This window comes from Cucurbita moschata, unplaced genomic scaffold (assembly GCF_002738365.1).
Source record: "Cucurbita moschata cultivar Rifu unplaced genomic scaffold, Cmos_1.0 Cmo_Scf00058, whole genome shotgun sequence".
NCBI classification, from domain to species: Eukaryota; Viridiplantae; Streptophyta; class Magnoliopsida; order Cucurbitales; family Cucurbitaceae; genus Cucurbita; species Cucurbita moschata.
The window spans coordinates 428,393-447,582 of NW_019268574.1; the positions used below are offsets into that span (position 1 = coordinate 428,393).

Below are 19,190 nucleotides of genomic sequence, written 5' to 3' on the forward strand. Positions count from 1 at the left end.
CCACTAAAATTCCAGCATCTTCACAGAATTTGTTAAAAGTTTCTGAAGTGTACTCCATGCCATTATCTGATCTTATAGTCTGAATCAAACGTGCACTTTCATTCTGAACTCTGGCTTTGAATTTCCAAAATATACCCACAACTTCTGACTTTTGCTTCAGCAAGAAGATCCAACACATTCTTGTTAGATCATCAATAAAAACAATGTAATAAAGATTGTCATTTGATGATGGTGTTGCTGAGGACCACAAAATTTAGTATGAACCAGCTGCAGCTTTTTCGAGGCTCTTCATGCCTCTTTAGGAAAGGGTTGCCTATGTTTCTTCCCAAATTTACAAGCACAGCAAAGAGGCATGTCATCATCAATGTCAACGAGTCCTTCTATCAACTTCTTTGACTGCATCTGAAGCAAACCTCGATGATGAAAGTGCCTAAGTCTTTTGTGCCAAATCTCAGTGACACTAGCTCTGGATATAAAGGCCATCTACTCTTTCTCCATCGGATTTAGAGCAAAATTTTTTCCTTTCATTTTGACATTGAACTAGTCTTTGCCACTAGCATCTCTGATCAAGCATTGATTATTCTCAAACAACACTTGATAGTCTTTATCATGTAACTGACCAACACCTAAGAGATTTTGATCAATTTTAGGTACAAATAAAACATCTGGAATAAATTTTGTACCTTCATAGCTTGGTATAGCTACGGTGCCTTTTCCGTTGACTTCCAAGTGTTCACCATTGTCAATCCTCACTCTCGACTTCAGTGTCTCTTAATTCCTCAAAAAATTCATTGTCATATGTCATGATTTGTGCACCCACTGTCAATTAACCAACTCTCGCTTGATTCTTTGTCTAAGAAACAAGTGACCACAAACAATTGATCTTCTTCTTCTTGATCAATTATCGGTGGATCTACTTCTTTCACCTGACCTTTGACTTTGCAAATCACCGCTTCATGTCCAAGTTGATTGCATTTTGAGCATTTGGTGTCACGTCTTCTCCAACACTTGTATGGTGGATGACCTTTCTTCTCACAATGACGGCAAGGTGGATAGAATTTTTTGGAACCTTCTCCTTTTGTCTTCTGATAATTTGTAGATGAATCTCCATTCGTCGATTGGTTTTTGAAAATTTTCTTGTTTTTATACCTGCTGTTGTCTTGATGCTTAACAGGTAAGACATCTTCAATCACCCCTTCTTGCCTTATAGACCTCCTTTGCTCTTGTGCTTGTAAAGCGTTCAAAAGCTCTCTAAGAGAAATCTTTGACAAGTCTTTGATGTTCTCCAGAGTAGTAATAGTGGCTTCAAACTTCTCTGGAATAGAGACTAGCAGCTTTTCAACGATCCTGAAATCATTTAACATAGAACCAAGCAATCTCACCTTGTTGGTAATGCTGAGAAGTCTATCATAATACTCTTTCACTGACTCAGACTCCTTCATCTTCTGCAACCTAAAATCCCTAATCAAATTCAAGACTTTCATTCCCCAAATCCTCTCATCTCCTCCATATTCAGCCTTGAGATAATCCCAGGTTTCCTTTGCTGTTTTGAGAGACATTATTCGCTTGAAGATCATTTGAGATACAGCTGCAAATAGGCAAGCTTTTGCCTTTGATTTTCTTGTCTTCTTTTCCTTCTGTACTTTGATTTATGCTACAAGTAGAATTTGCTGGAAGTGGAGGGACCTCGTAATCCTCTCTCTTTGCTTCCCAAATATCCAAAGCCTTCAGATAAGTCTCTATACAAGCTGCCCACATTTGATCTCCTATATATACCGATAATACAAAAAGATATTTACAAAATCGACCTAAAAATATGCAGAAAATCTGGTAACAGACAAGTAAACAAATCAAAACTAAATCAAACCAAAACTAAATCAACCCCTACTTATAAGGAGATATAATCATATACTAATTGACAGCAATCTAAACAAACACGTGATCTTTAACACACTCCCATGTTGGGTATCAAGGGGTCATTCCATGACACCTCAGTGATTAAGGACATGGTACAGCTACATAGGTTCTAAAAGATCTAATTCTAGTGGACATTTACATCAATCATTTTTTTTTATCATACATAAATACATATCACTAACGTCAACCAACAAAAGGTTAAACTCTTAAAGATAAAGAAGAGTACTTGTTACTACTATTCTAGCACATTGTCCTCCCTCAGTGCCCTACTCTGGTGTGTACACTCAACCAACCTGTGGGAGCACCATGAGATAATACTATTAAAGAAAAGATTCCCTGGCAAGGGTGGGTGCTACACCAGTGGTCTTTTCCTTGGCACGAGTGCCCAAGGATCTCAAAGGAATCTCAAGTCACGGTTCTACTTCGACCTCTCTTCTTAGACACTCGTGCCTACAGTATGGCTATGTCGGCATTAGGAAGCAGCTCTCTAACCTCGCCCTAGGGTGGATGTTGTCCCGTTTTAGGTGTCGAAATTGCGATGTCATCTTCAACCCTTCTTCTACCTTTCCTAGGTTGAGACCTGACATAAGTCCCTATTCTCTTAGGAGACATAATCTATCAAGAAGACAACAAACTTAGATTACTACATATCCTAGCACATTGTTCCATCAAGCAACATAAATAGTAATCATAAGAATCATAAGTCTCATAAGTTACATCCTCTTAAGTCTTATAATAAAATACACATCTTGACAATATATCTAGTAACAATGACGTGTCAAAGAGTTGAGTCACAGAGGTATAAAACACTCTACCTAAAAAAAATGATTTATAGACCTAAAACTCGGCTACTCTAATACCAACCTATCATGACCAAATTTTTTGAATTTTCGAAAAATTAGACTACGACCAAAAGTCCAAAGATAAAAATAAGTAAGTAAATCAAACAATTAAAATGCAAAAAATAAGTTAAAATTTCGTCCCATTTAAAATCATAAAGTACAATCGATAAAATCCAAATCAATAGAAATACAAAACAGGTACTATATTAGTTATTTACAAGAGTGTCATATGTGCGAAAAATCAAAAGAATACAAATGAAAACTCTCAAAGAAAAGAATACAAATTAACACTAATGCCACAGATCGACACCTCTTTGTGACGGTTAAGCTTCCGAGCACATCCCCACCTCACCCTGTACTTGAAAAGAAAAGGGGAAAAGGTTGAATATAAAAATAAGTTTCCACGAGCTTGTCATTGGGACCTAGGAAGTTTGCGCCTAATTCAGGTATCCCCTAACCATTATCTCACACCAAAGTGGCGCCTATCACGAGCTAAATTATTTGTGTAGTCCCTCGTCTCCTCTCGATGGATATTTCCTCCACACATAATGGTAGCTCTTCTATTTTCAACGAACCTGTAACGATGGCTCAAATTTGATTTATTTGACACATATGTTTAGTAAAAAAATCAAACTTAAACACTTTCATTTTCGGGCCATTTTAAGTCATTTTCGGTAGGTGTACCATTGACACTTTTTTTCCCCTTTGAGATGAGGGTCATTAACTCGTTTAGAAAAGTAGTTTTATCATTTTACTATCATACCAAATCCACTAAAGATTGTACTAAGTAAAAAATAAGGAAGAATAAAAATATGGACTATGTCTATAAGACATCACAACCTGAACCCTCTCTAAAATACTCTAATGTTGACACTTAAATCAATTCGTTTAAAAACTAAGTTTCTTTCAATATTTTTCAACGAAACTGTAACTAACATTCAAATTTGCTGAATTTGATACATATGTTTAGTAAAAATAACCAAACTTAAACACTTTTATTTTTGGGCCATTTTCAAGTCATTTGCTGTAGGTGTATCATTGATATTTTTTTTTCTTTTTTGAGACGAGGGTCATTAACTCATTTGGACAAGTTGTTTTCTCATCTTCGTATCGTACCAAATCTCTAAGGTTAAATTAAGGAAGAAAAAAAATATGTACTCATGTGTATATGACCTCACAACCTAAACCCTCTCGAGAAGACCCTAAAGGAGACACTCAAATAATTATGTGAAAAAACTAAGTTACTTTTAATATTTTTCAACAAAACTGTAAGTTACGTTCAAATTTGATGAATTTGACACATATGTTTGGTAAAAAAACTAAACTTAAACACTTCTATTTTCGGGTCACTTTCGACTCATTTTCCTAGGTGTACCATTGACACTTTTTTTCCTATTTGTGACGAGGGTCATTAACTCATTCAAAAAAGTTATTTGCATATATCTTATTTATGATCTGAACCTTCTCATTTCCATTCAAAAAAGTATTCCTTATCCTGAAAGGGTTTTGTGTAGAGTGATACCCGAGTAAAATAGAGTACATAAATAAACCAAGATTATATGCGAATGAAAGTGACCCAGAGTATAGATGACTAAGAAATGCATAAAAAGAATTGCTTACTAACTATATAAACGAAATGCACTGGTGGCTTAATCATAAGAAGTTTCATGGCTTAATCATAAGAAGTTTGAGAATAAGTGTTGTTCTTGGAATAATTTTATGTTGGGAGACCTCTTAAGAATTTTCGTAGCAAACATGTGAGTGAGGAAAAGACATGCTGGAAGGACTCGTGTTGGTCCGTGGAGATATTTTTCACTTTTACAAGCGATGAGCAAATAACTTGCCAATATTGTTATGGGAACATTAGGGCCATTAAGTGACAAATCAAGATTTCGAAGCTTGCACATGGGCCGTTACAAGTAGAAACTTGAAACACAACTAAATTATCATCATCCAAAAAACTATAAAATCCCTAAAGATTCCTCCCACTTTTATTAGACTTAAATATACACCATCTTAAGTCTATAAAGAAACTCCACGACTCTCCATAAAATTATTACATGTGAAAGCAATCAAACATGAAAGAAAAGAAAAAGAAAAAAAAAAGTTTTGTGGGTCCAAAATGAGTGAGGGAGATTTTACTTCATCTCTTTCAAGGGTGTATAAATTCTAACTTCACTTCTTGGAATGAGTATTTTTTAAGTAAAATCCATCGTCAAAAGCGGCCCAAATGCAGTTTGTATCGTAGCATCGCTGAGAAAGCCAATGTGATTTCTCTGGCCAAAATACCTCAAATGAAGCATGTCTGTTCAAACTTTTAAAATTGCACCAAAACAAAGTCGTATGCCAAAAGTTCATTCCGAAGCTCCAGTTAAATTAGGCTCGCTTTTCCAAAACGCGTTCGTTCAAATCATCGTCGTTTGACTTGCAATGAGCATTTAAAACTGAGTTTGTTTGATAATTGTAAATAGTCACTTGCCATTTGCTTTCTTGTAAATGCCAATTTTTCTCTACAGGTTGTTTGTTGGATCTTACAAAACATGTGTTAATAATAATGCTCGATTCTAAAGCAAACAATAAGATAAAACCAAAGCTGGTTAAAGGCTTCATTCTTTTTAGATACTCAAATCTCTTTTGTTGATTTAATCATTTAGATTTTAATTAATATAGAAAAAAAATAAAAATAAAAACCTGTGTTCACACTTATGGTGAACAAGCTATTAAAGTTGTTTAGGCACTTGAATTAAGGTTAATATCCACTCAAAAGGTATGTTTTTAGGATATCCATATTTGTTGCATAGTTATAAATATCAATTCTTTTTCATTTACTAGTTTTGGTGGAGATGGAAAAACAAAGTTGTGTTAAACACAGACTAGACGGTTGCATTTTCTATATTTTCTCCTTAATTACTAAAATATCCTTCCTACTAAAATGAAAGATGTTAAACCCTAAACTTAAGGGATAATTACTTTAAAAATAACAAATCGATCTAACCAAATAAAAACTAGATCTTAAAAATTAAATTGAACATAAAACAAGACAATTAAAAACCATTTAAAATTAAATTTAAATGATTAAACCAAAATTGAAAGTAGTTAAAGGTTTTTCTTTATTATTATGACCCAGTCCACAATCTTCGCCCGAGCCCTCATGCATACGCAGCCCAGAACCCGACGGCCCAACCATTTTCACCCAAGAGTCCACAACTAATCAGGAATTGACTCACGTCCCACGACCCGAACCACCTTGACTTGACTTTGACCCGTGCGCCTGCCCGTGACCGGCAAATTTACCTAATTCATTTACCCAACTTCGACTTGTGCCTCTCTGATTCTAGTGTCGCTCGACTTGGCTTGGCTCTGCTCGACTCTGACAGTTCCAGTGGACTATTTAGCTTGATTTAGCTTGAGTTGCTTAATTTGAGTTCCGTTTCACTATTTTTACCATTTCGGAGTAGTTTGACAACCTTTTGATTAATTTAAGATTTTGTTTAACCAAAAGTGGATTTAAATTGATACCGTAGACGAACTAAATCGTGTATTGTGTTAACCGTAAAACAAAGAACAAGTTAGTGACTCTAGCTTAGGCCAACGAAGTAAGTAGCTTAACTAATGGGTTGATAACATAGTATAGTTTGTGACCCCTACGTATGTCATGTTTTTTAATTTCTTGACCTGTGCTATGTTAAGATTATACTATGATATATGTCATGCAGTGTTATAATCTATTATGTTATTAGCTATATTATGACTGGATTATGCTATGACGCATGAATTTCATTGCCACACCATGTAAACTACATCGATACGTTAGATCTATGTCGATGAGATATTAAAAAGTCATGTATGTTAAATATGAAAGATATGACAAATAACACGTAGGTATATCTCATAGGAACACTATGCCAGAGAAATAATTGAGAAATGACTTTTATTATAAGTATATACGATGTTTTGATGTTAGGGAACCTCTCATGCATTCGGTTTATCACATGCATTAGGATACTTCTCCATTATAATTAGTACGTACGTGTACCTTTACAATATTTATGTTCGTCATGTTATTATGCATACCTTTTCCCTCCGTGGCATTCGGCCGCATGAGCATGCACTAGTCGAACAAGGTACTCATCCAACCATGCCTCTTTGTGTTTGCATTTCTCGACCCTAATAGTGGTTCTACTTACGGAGTATTTTTAAATACTCAAACTATGTGCTATCTTTTTCCAAGTAAAAGTAAGATACCTCTATACGGATGAAAGTGTTAAAATGAAGTTATTCTCATTACATTTTTTGTTGCATATGTATTTAAATTATACGAATGAAAGTGTTAAAATGAAGATACCTCTATACGGATGAAAGTGTTGAAATGATCTCGGTAGTTGCATATGTATTTAAATTATTGTCCTTAGGTTAGATCAAAGTGTTTTCATTGAAGTTATTCTCATTACATTTTTTGTTTATTTTTATTTGAAATGATTCTACGAATATTTATGTTCATGGCACCGTTTATGATATGCTTAAAGGGCTTTCCCGCACATAGTTGTCATGTCATGCATGCACTAGCGATTTTGTCATTAATAAGAAAATAGCGTCCTTACATGAAGTCTTCGTTATATATCACTCTGAGCGTCGATTTTTGGTTCTATACTACAATTTCTAACCATGAAATAGTAATTTTAATAATTACAAATGATGATCGAGAAAAAGCTAGAAGAGAGAATTTATTGGATTGAGTCGGATTCGTTGCTCAATATCATTTGATTAGGAAGCCAAAGCCTCGTAAACCCTTGACCATATAAGGGTTGACTCATAGAGTGTGAATCATTTAAGTCTAAACCAATAAAACAAGCACCCTCATTTACGTCATTTGTCTTGTCATCCACCTAAGACGCGTTAACTTTATATACTGAAATCCACGAACATTAATATTGTGATGTCACGATTAGTCTAATTTTCATAAATATCAATAGACTGTTAGAAAAAGAGGTAAGTAACTCAAATCTCACTCAACTTAAAATCGCTACGAACATGAACTTAAGAAGCTGAGTTTTAGACAAGCATCATACTAAATTTATTCCAACAATCTTTTGTTGGAGTCCCAACAACGAAGGCTTCCGTGGAACTTACATAGAGCTTGTGTGAATTGAGATAGCCGAAATGTGAGAGTCAAACCAAATGAAATCAAAATATTAAATAATTGAATCTCTTTCGAAGTATCAATTATTTTGAATGAATCAATACTAAACTTGGTCAATTTCAATGATTTGGAGACCACCTGCCAAATGATCTATAAACTAACAAAAATAATCGTTAGATGTATCATAAATTTAACAAATAGTCATAGTTCATAAGTTACGTATTGGAAAAACCACGAGATTTTGCTAAGCCCAAGTCAAACCATAGAATTTTGTTTGAATCTTCGATAAACAATTACTCAAGTGGACATGATGAATATGAAAACAAATCGATATTCAACTCTTATTCGCCTATATATATTTTGGGGCGTTCAGTAAAGACTAACACAAACCCTTGTTCCACAAACACTACGACAGAAGCCAAAGAGCAACGTTCAAAGTTTTTGCCGAAAACAGGAAGAAAAATGGAGGTTTCAACTGAGGAAGTAAAATCGTTCCATGGTCAAAGTGATGGCTTAGGTGAGGATTCTTCCAGTTTACCTATCTCCCAATCCCTCGGGCAACTTTGGGCATTTACCAAATTTAAATTACTCGAACTACAGTTTCCACACCGTATCAAGACATTTGTGACATCGCTTACTAAACGTGTTCCTCGACCAACTAAGAGCAGTGGCGGAGGTGGCCAAACCAACTAAGCTAGTCGAATAATTACACAGTTTCATTCCATTTGGGTGATTTTAAGCTAGTCGAATAATACATTTTTTTTAAGGCTCTAGCTCAATTTCTAGACTGATCTGGCTTGAGTCTGATATGTTGGAATCTTTTCTTACATTTTTTAATCTTCAAGAGGCGTTTTTGACACTTACAAAGGTGTTTAAGGTTAGTATGAGTCATTTTAATAAATTTAAATTAGATGAAGTCAAGTTTAGATTGTTTCATGAAAATGAGGTTAGAGCTTGAAACTATGTTTTAGATTATTTGAGGAAAATTAAGTGAAGTTTAAATTATTTCATTGAAATTAGGTGAGCCAATTTTCCACCTAGGATTCTAAATTAGCATCGTGACAAGTAGTGATTTTGATTTAGGCTAACAAGTAAATGACTTTGCTATTGAATTGGTTGGATGAATTGTATGAAATATGAATAACGTGCCCAGTAGCCACTAAATATGTCGTGTTTTGTAATTGTTTGATGTGTATTATATTATGTTTATGTTATGATTATTCTACACTATTTATCTCGTTGTAAACTCAATCTTGTATGATGCCTCAAGCCTCAATATATTATGCCACACACACGATGCCACACACACGATGTAAGCATGTTCACTCAAAGTTGTTAAGAAATTGTTAAGGCACGTATGTTATTCATGAAAATGATGTTTCTGACTCAAGTCGAGACTATCTTAAAGGCTTGCTGAAAACATACCAGCCGAAATAAAATAATGCAATAAGATTTTCCGCTTTAAAACAAAACATAATTATATTATATTTACACATCAAAATAGAGTTTAAATACATTTGGCCTAATAAGAAAAATAATTTAGAAGATTAAAATAATTACAGTGTGGCTCTTTGTAGCACCTGCTCCAAATGTGCGTTTATTCTCGATTAGCTCCTTTCGGTCACCTCAAAAATATGAGAGAATCTGATTTTGTACAAATACTTAGTAGTACAAGTACTTAGTTCTTGTCATGATCTTGGTCTTGGGTTCTAAGTTCTTAACGTTGTTCTGTCCAAAAGGTCTTAGATCTAAGGTCTAGGATTCTTAGATTTGAGATTTCGATCTTATCCATGTTCTAGTTCTGTTCTTAATCCTTGTCCTTACTCTTGTTATTGGTTCTTGTTCTTATTTTTCGTTTTGTTCCTTGAGACAGTATCCTCAGGATTTATGGTACAAGATACGAACCTGACGATCTGTGTCCCAGACTTCGTGCGATCCAAGCGGCATAGTCTGAACCTATATTCAATGGTTCATGTGTTCCAAGTGACGTAGTCTGGACCTATATCAAAGACTTCATGCGTTCTCTGCATACATTTTTAAACCTATACTAAATGCTTCGTACATTACAAATAATGTAGTATGAAACCTACTTACGAGGCTTCCTACATTCCAAGCTATGCAACATGAAAAGATAGGTCCCACCATAATGTTTGTGTTTGCATTTCCGGCTTCCAACAGTGGGGCTACTTATTGATTATTTTTAAATACTTAAGTCATGTGCTACTTCTTTATTAGATAAAGTACGACATCGATTTTCGGTTGTCGATGTCGCTACAAAGACCATGGACTAGAGCTAGGGTACTTGTATTTTGTTTAATATGTAGCCTTTATGTTAGATCAGAGCGATTTCATTGCTTTGAACTTGTTACTACTTTCGTTTCCTCTACTTAATTGATGCTTACTTTTAGTTGAAATTGATTTTGCTAATGTTCAAGTATATGGTATTGTCTATGAAATGTTTTAAATGACTTTTTTCATAGTAGAGACATGTCATGCATGTAGTGGCATCTCTATTCAATTAAAATCATAGGATCGTTACAGTTGGTATCAAAGTTTTAGACTTTTAGATTTGTATCGATTTGTAGACTATCCTACAATGTCAACTTAGCATGTTTTCATGCCCATGCTGCAAATGCATTGTCAGTATCAAGTATGCCCTACGAAACATAATAAATGATGATGTTTAATGTTGTGTATGAATGGTTTTTGTGTGTGATGAAATGCTATGTATGGTATGATTATGTGTTGAGAGCTGGAGATGCACAAGTAGAAGGAGTCTGGTTCGCAAGTGATTCGTGACTCAGACAGATCCAGCAGCACAACCGCTAACGACATCTACAGCTGGACTAAATGCCACAACCACCTAGATGTGGGAGTCATTTCAGGCCATGATGCAGAATATGGTTACAATCCAACATGTCAACAACACGATGGTAATGTGTAAAGCTAAGTACCTGCGAGATTTCAGGAGGTAGAATCCTCATATCTTTAATGAGACTTTAGAAGACCTAACTGTTGCACAAGTGTGGCTATAATTGACGGAGACCATCTTTTGATTGATGGACTGTCATGATGACTAGGAGGTATCATGTGTGTCATCCATATTGGTGGACGACGCAAGGATATGGTGGCAGTCCACTTAAGAGAACTTCAGTCCCAGAAGAGGTAAGATCCTTTGTTTAACCGAGGGTCGATCAATCAATCCATGCTAGCATAAATTTTCATATGAAGTATTGTTTTTCCACCATCTCGAACTAGCTTCAAGTCTAAAGGCACCTATCCTGTGGCTACTGTAATGTAATTTCCATGATGAAAGCAGAGAGATAATTTCAACAAGAAGCCTAGGTCATATTGGCTAGTGCAATAGTTAAAAAAGAGAAAAAATAAGTCCTTGTCTATAGTGGTAGTGATGAACGAGTTTTTTGATGTGTTTCCAAAGGATTTATCTAGGGTATCCTGCTACTCCACACCTACTAATATCCAAGAGTGCAAGACCATAGAATGAAACGACGAAAACTTAACTAATACCTTTAAGCACGAAAGTCGACGACCTTTGATTCGGTTTGTACGATTAATGGAGAACCTACTCACGCCATTGGAAAGACGATCAACGGACCAGAGAGTACAAATGGCAAATCTCTAGTCTTCACAACAATTTGGTGTAAGTAAGTGTCTTGTGTGTCAATAGATCAAAGCCCATAGACAGAGGACGACAGGAATGTTGCAACCCCTTAATGTATCGGGAGAGGAAGTGAGAAAATATTGCTATGGACTTCATTGTAAGTCTACCCAAAATACTGAAAGAATATACAGTAATATTTGTGATCGTTGACAGATTGACAAAGTTGGCACACTTTCTATTGGATAAGATTACATATACTGTGGATAATTTGGCTTAGTTGTATCAGAAGGAAATTGTGAGGCTGCATGGGGTTTCAGTGTCAAAAGTGTCAGATCGAGACTCATGCTTTACGTCAGCATTTTAGAACATACTCGATAAAGAATTGGGTACTCGCCTCAACTTTAGCACTATCTTCCACCCTCAAACAGATAGTTAGATGGAGCATTTGAATCAGCTTTTAGAAGACATGTTATATGCATGTGTACTAGACTTTACTAGGAGCTGTGACTTCAAATTGTATCGGATGGAGTTCGCATACAATTATAACTTTCAAGCTATTGGAATTTTACTATTTGAAATGTTATATGGAAAGTGGTGTAGGTCCTCGTTGTGATGGGATGAGGTGGGGGATCAATAACTAGTTGGACTTGAGTCAGTCCGAATTACCAATGAGGTCGTACAAAAGATCAGAGCAAAGATGTGCACCGCTCAAAGAAGATAAAAGAGTTATGCAGAAATAATGAGGCGTAAAAGTTTGAAATTCAAAGTAGAGGACATGATATTCTTGAGGATGTCTCCAATGAAGAGTGTCTCGAGATTCGGGCGCAAAGGCAAACTAAGTCCTCGCTTCATCGGGGCTTTTGAAATTCTAGAGAGAATCAGACAAGTAGCATATAGACCGGCCCTGTCACACTCCTTCTCAAGTGTAGACAATGTGCTCTATGTGTCAATGCTCACGAAATACATGACGGACCCTACACATGTGATAGGCTATGATCTCCTTCAGATTGATGTGGATTTGAGTTACGAGGAGAAACCTATAAGGATCCTAGCTTGTGAAAGCCCTATACAGTAGAAATATTGCTTTTGTCAAAGTAGTTGAGCCAAACCATCCAACAGAGAAGCTACGTAGGATATATGCATTACGTAGAGGATTTAAAAACTTTCAAAAATCATATGTGGATGTACTTATAAAGGGTATTAACGTCGTGGAAGGGAAGGGCAGGTGAGTGCAAAGTGGAAGAGGTCATATCTGGAACAGAGGGGCGACGAGAAAATGACGTTAGAAATTTTGCGTGTAGTCAGATGAAGAAGTAGACAATTCGGATCTTGGTCGAATACCTCCTGCAGCAGCCCACAACCCAAAGCCCAAATGAACCAATAACCCTCGACCCACATTCAAGTCTAACCTTCCCACTCCGGCCCAGTAGACTCGAAGTCGTGACCTGAAAACCATACACGGCCCCACAACTTGCACACCAGTGAAACCCACCCAAACTCCATGTCTTAACATGTAGCCAAACCTGCACACGCGTCAGCTTAACCCTTGCCACGTGCTTGTCCATAGCCACCGGCCATTCTACTACGTCGGCTCAACACGACTCAGCTCAACTCAACGCGGCTAAAAACTTGTCATTATGCTTGGTTTAGACAATTGGACTTCAGTTCATACGTTTTGGACCCTCTCGAAGCTTAAATTGGCCTTATTTAAGAGAATTAAGGTCAATATGATGTCTGATTATTACACAAATTCAAGTTGACTTAAGTTAGGAAATGTGAATGGTTGAAGAATTAGATGTACGTCCTACTATTACATTGATACTAGAAACAAATGAGGGACAAAAATCAAGCATATTTGAGTTAGGGAGAACATTAGCTATGACCATCTAAGTTAGTGGCCTTATTATCCACATTATTAAAAGTTTGTGTTCCGTGTGATGACACGTGCCCCATGATTCTGCATGTGTCATATGTTTGATAGGTGTGAGATGTCTATAAAATGATATGTCTATGATATGATATGACTATGATATGATACATGTTATGATATGATATATTTGACGATATGATCCATCTTATGATATGATATATTTGATGATATGATATGTTATGATATGATTTATTATACATGCATGATATGAAATGCTATGTTGAAGGCTATGTTTTGTGCATGATATGGTATAATATGATGTATGACAGAACTGATACACAATATATATATATATATATTGATATGATATACAACCTTGATAAATGTTTTAAAGGCTATGTTATAAGATGATATGATATGAGAGAAAATAGGAGTTGTTTTACATGGTTTAATAAATGTGAATAATGTTGGGATCTCATACATCATTGTATGTTACATGAATCAAGGAATTACCCCCTTTATTTACTAAGAATGTGTACATTACAAAAAGAAAAATGATCATTATGTCTATCATGATGCTACGACGATCACTACTCCTATCGAGTGTCCGACAATAGCACCAGACAATGGTCATTATGTCTATTAGGAGGTGTGCGAACCGACTGGTGGGTCCATACTTGCATTTATGGACCGTGTGTAAAATAGTAAATACACATCCAATGACACGCTTAGGATAGTAACCTAAGGGAATATGGTTTTAAATGATAGGTTTCATTCATGATTGCATGTGTTTGCATCTAACCCCAATAGTGAGATCACTTACTGAGTATTTTTTTTTTTTAAGTAATCAAGCAACGTGCTACTTCTATATTTCAGCTAAAGGCAAGGCACCCCTGCATGAGGGCGACATCGCAAATTTCAAGATCATGGCACATGCATAGGATAGTTGTATGCAATTTCGTAGACTATGGGTTAGTATAGGGTATTGCAAGTTTATTTTTACTTATGTCTATTTTAGTTTAATATTTCTTTTGTATTGTTTTAAAGACCCTCTATTAGACATGTAAGTCCATGGCATTTTTTTTACGAATGCGTTTTAAATTATTATTTTTGCATAAGAAGCCATGTAATGCATACAATAGCAACTTTAGGTTAGTAGAAATCTAGGGTCGTTACAATGAATATTATGCATGATTTAAGATTTCATGTTAAGTGCCAAAGAGTTAGTGTCTTATGTATCGAATAATAGATCATTCCACCTCGAATACTTGGAAAAGGACGACTACTTGCTATAGGTCGAGGTAGGAGTCGAAGATATCTCGCTAGCAAAGTTGAGAGAGTCTGATTTGCCCAACCGTGCCACTGATTATAGTACCACCTATGGCACCTCTGATAGGGTCGAACACCATTACAGATGCCATAATGTGAAAGACATATAACACAATTATGTAGGCTATGACACCAAACAAATAGGAACAAACGACCAACCATCTAAAGGTTATGTGAGAGACGAGATATTTACCAGATTTAAAGACATACAACCTGTAAAGCCCCTAATTTTCTTAGCATAATGAGTTAAGTTACTCTATGCATGCTTTAATCTCATATCGTGGAAACTCATAATAAATGCTTTTAAATAAAATCATGTACTTACCTATTCAATTCAAAACAAGAAAATAAAGAAAACATAGTTTTTTAATATAAAATAAATTTCCTTAAAAACACATATCCACTGTTATAAGAAATTCAATGTGCAATTGCCCTATCATGGTCTATCCTGACTTTTCTAGTATTCACTGTCATCCATCCATGCATGAGAGCGTAGGGGAGCTTTACTTTTACCTGAAAAAATATAAGGGTAGCATATGATTTGAACATTTAAAGAAATATTCAATAAGTCATCACACTATTGGGGTTAGTAATGCAATCACACACATAATATGCTTAAGATCTTTCTTTTAAAATCACAACAAGACCATATGCTCTTTCCAACTTCGGGAAGGGTTTGATGTGTAGTACTTCTCCACACACAACTCATGTACACGCACATCGACCTACCAGGCGGGCTCATATACGTACCCCATTGGCCTGACTTGGTTGGGCACAACGCATTATATGTCATCAAACACCTCAGAAAAGGAAAGGTCCACATGGTATCGTGGCAAACATAAATATCGAAGGTACGCATCCATACTCACATAACATAACAGGAAAGTATCCCGATATACATGACATACGTACATGCATAAGTTCTCATGATTTTCATTCATAATATGACATTAATTTCATTTCCTTTCTCATTTCATTCATAACATATTTCATATATGCATCATGTATACAAGACAATCATCACATAATCCATCAATGGTACATGCAGGAGCCACATGGCATGCACCATCATACATCAATCAATTATCTAACTCCAACCGTAAAGTCACTCACTTGATTGGTCTTGACTAAACTTACTAATTACTCGTTAGCCGCTTTAAAAACTATATTTCAACGCTTAATTCTACCCATGTCAAACCATGTCACATACTTTAAGGTATATCCATAACTTATTCTAGCTAAACATGATGATTATTTCAAACATATGTCCTAAAACTACCTAAAATTTGGATCATGCAAGTCTAGAATAGGTATTAGTTTTGTAGGTTGCAATGGGTTTAGGTTCGTGGGTTAGGGCTTCGACTTGAGTCCAACAACTTCATCTCCTTTGCACGAGAACACGGAGTAATCCTCGATCTTTCTCCCCTCTTTTTCGACTGCTTTGTGACACCGTTTTCGCGTATTCCATCATCCTTCGTCCATCTCTTGTTTGTAAAATAACACCGCGACACTCCTTTGCTCCTATATCCCAAAATTCTTAACTAAAATTTGAGATCTTCGTGAGGTAATCTTTCGGTTTCCTTAAGAGACAATGCTCTCGTTTTCTTTCCTGAATAACTCTCAGATGTGTTGTTGGGTTGCAGAATGAAGAAAAGATTATGTTGGTGATGGAGAACATGAGAGTAGGGTTTTTAATCGGGGTTGTGGTTGGTTACTCTGCAGAAATAATACCTCGTCGAAAATCGTGAGATTTCCTGCGAGGTTTTAATATAACATTTTTTTTGCCAAATCGTTACACAAACCCGTGTATTTAATGGGACCTTTAAGGAACCAACCCTATAAGAGTTATGGCTCTAATCGATGTATGAAAATATAACATTGTTTTTCCAAATCATTACGCAACCACATGTCTTTAATGGGACCTTTAAGGAACCACATGTCTTTAATGGGACCTTTAAGGAACCCCATGTCTTTAATGGGACCTTTAAGGACCCAACCCTAAAAGAGTTATGGCTCTAATCGATGTATGAAAATATAACATTTTTTTTTCCAAATCATTAGGCAACCCCGTGTCTTTAATGGGACCTTTAAGGACCCAACCCTAGAAGAGTTATGGCTCTAATCGATGTATGAAAATATAACATTTTTTTTTTCCAAATCCTTACACAACCCCGTGTCTTTAATGAGACCTTTAAGGACCCAACCCTCTAATCGATGTATGAACGGTCTAAATGACCAAAATATGTCATCCGTGTCTTTAATGGGACCTTTAAGGACCCAACCCTAGAAGAGTTATGGCTCTAACCAATGTATGAAAATATAACCTTTTTTTTTTCCAAATCGTTACACAACCATTGCTTGAGAGATTTGAACTCTCACGAGGAAACCCCATGTACTTAGCAGACATACGCCTTAACCACTGAGCGAAAGCAACAAATTTCAATTGATGATAGATGATGGGAGCATCCAAGAGTTATGTAACTGCAAGAGCTGTTAGATTTACATCATTGTCCGAGTTTTATATTTTAACTTCGTTTCAGAACATTGTATTGAGTTGTAACATTTGTATAACTTCCATGGACGCATATGGTAGGTCTCAAATTCTTAATGTAAATTTATATTTCTAATATTTTGAATTATTTTTTAGTCACCTATTTTAAAAAATGAATAATATTATCACTATTTTACCCTCCAATGTATGTAACAATTTGTGATTCGAAGTCTGGAAAAGTGGGTCGTTAGACAATGAGAAAATGAGGCTCCATTGTTCAAGTTCTGAAATCAACCATTATAAGAGAACACTCTGTCTACTTTTCCTTATTTGAGGAGTGAATTTTATCTCATAAGACAATTATTACTGTTTTTTTATTTGGTCAAGTCCCCAAAATTTTAGGCATTTGAATCAATTATAAAAATAATTACTATCTATGAGCTTACTCAGGATTACAAGAGTCAAATTTGATCATCTGGTGAAATATTAATCTTCAGTAGCCTACCCTCCATAGCTTCCAAAGTAGCGAAATAAGTTTTAGAAAGTGCATAAATGACCCTTGTTGTAATGACCCAATTTTTCTTAAAAAAAAAAAAAATTGTATATATCTAAATCTATATATACATAACTACTATAGACTAAAACATTCCTAGAATCCATTTAAACTAACAAGGGTGTAAATAAAACAACAGAACAAAAATAAGAAGAAAAAGAAAATGAAACATCCTAATCTAACCTAAGGACTAACCTATAATACAAATACGATTACTCTAACTTTATTTTCATTGCCTCTATAGCAACGTTGACGTCCATACATGGGTTTATTGCCTATACTTGAAAAAAAAAGTAGTACATGACTGGACTATTTAAAAGTATTAAGTAAGTAGTCCCAGTGTTGGGGTCCGAAAATGCTATTACATGCAATCATAATAGGAGTACCTACCCTTTCATAGAACTTTTCCTTTGTCTTTACTTTCCAATCCATGTAGGCTTAGATATGTAGTACTTCTCTATGCATGGCCCATGCAAATGCACATTAAACGAATAAGTGGACTCATTACCATAATTTTTATGTCTACCATGGGTCGTCGTTGGTGGCTTCGACCTACTTTGAATAAAAAATTCATGCGAGACTGACATCACATAATCTCACATATTCCTTCTAGGACTGAGACTTTACTTGAAGTAACATGTGTAAGCTTTTGAGTTTAACCATCCACCACTATTCGAATGGCGGTGTGACCTTTTGCTATATTAGGTAGACCTAGAAGGAATTCCATGACATAACCTCAAAACTATCGAGCTTCTCAAAACAGTTGTTTGGACATATCCTTTAACAACTTTTAACGTTAGCTATAGCTTCGTGCAAATTACAACTCATATTGCCTCAAGAAAGAATTGCAGTTTATGGATTTAAAGAATGGAGACTTGCAGTGTTAACGACAATGAATAATGTAGCAAGATCACCCATGATTGCAGATGATAGTGTTTTCTTAACATTTATAATTACTTTTCTTTTGAAACAAATGCCCATATTATCATTGTTCTTGACGATTCAGGAAAAGGGTGCCAAGTATTTGCAGGTTTTTTCTTATGCAAACGTTATCTCTATTGATGATATAAAAGTTGATGAAAAGAGGAAATCATGCTCGACCACCCACGATATGTTTGGGAAAAAAGGTTAAATTTCATATCAATGAGCTATTTTACTATGTAAGTGACAATCCACTCGCGCTTAGGTCAATCGATAAGTGGGCTTGTTGTTAAATGCCCATACACTTGGTTGGATAATCTATGTGCTGTATGAATGATTCGTACTCTGTGGCACTTATACATGTCATAGTTTTATGATGCTATGTTATGTTATGATTATGTTGTATTATGAAATGACATTTTTATATGAATGTTATATGATACATTTACTTCCACATGTCAGGGTGCGTATATTATTTTTGCATGTTAACATTATGCATGTGAGA

The 19,190-nt window shown here is 35.5% G+C and overlaps 1 protein-coding gene across 1 annotated transcript; it reads right to left on the reverse strand.

Annotated features, from left to right (window-relative positions):
* Positions 1–794: 794 nt before the first annotated feature.
* Positions 795–1,559, reverse strand: LOC111436669. Its single transcript, XM_023074391.1, has one exon. The coding sequence runs from the start codon at positions 1,557–1,559 to the stop codon at positions 795–797; it is 765 nt and encodes a 254-aa protein (XP_022930159.1).
* Between the last annotated feature and the right edge of the window lie 17,631 nt (positions 1,560–19,190).

What these genes read in the sequence shown, in the direction of transcription:
- LOC111436669 (XM_023074391.1), bottom strand. Translation starts at nt 1,559, where the DNA reads ATGTCTCTCAAAACAGCAAAGGAAACCTGGGATTATCTCAAGGCTGAA.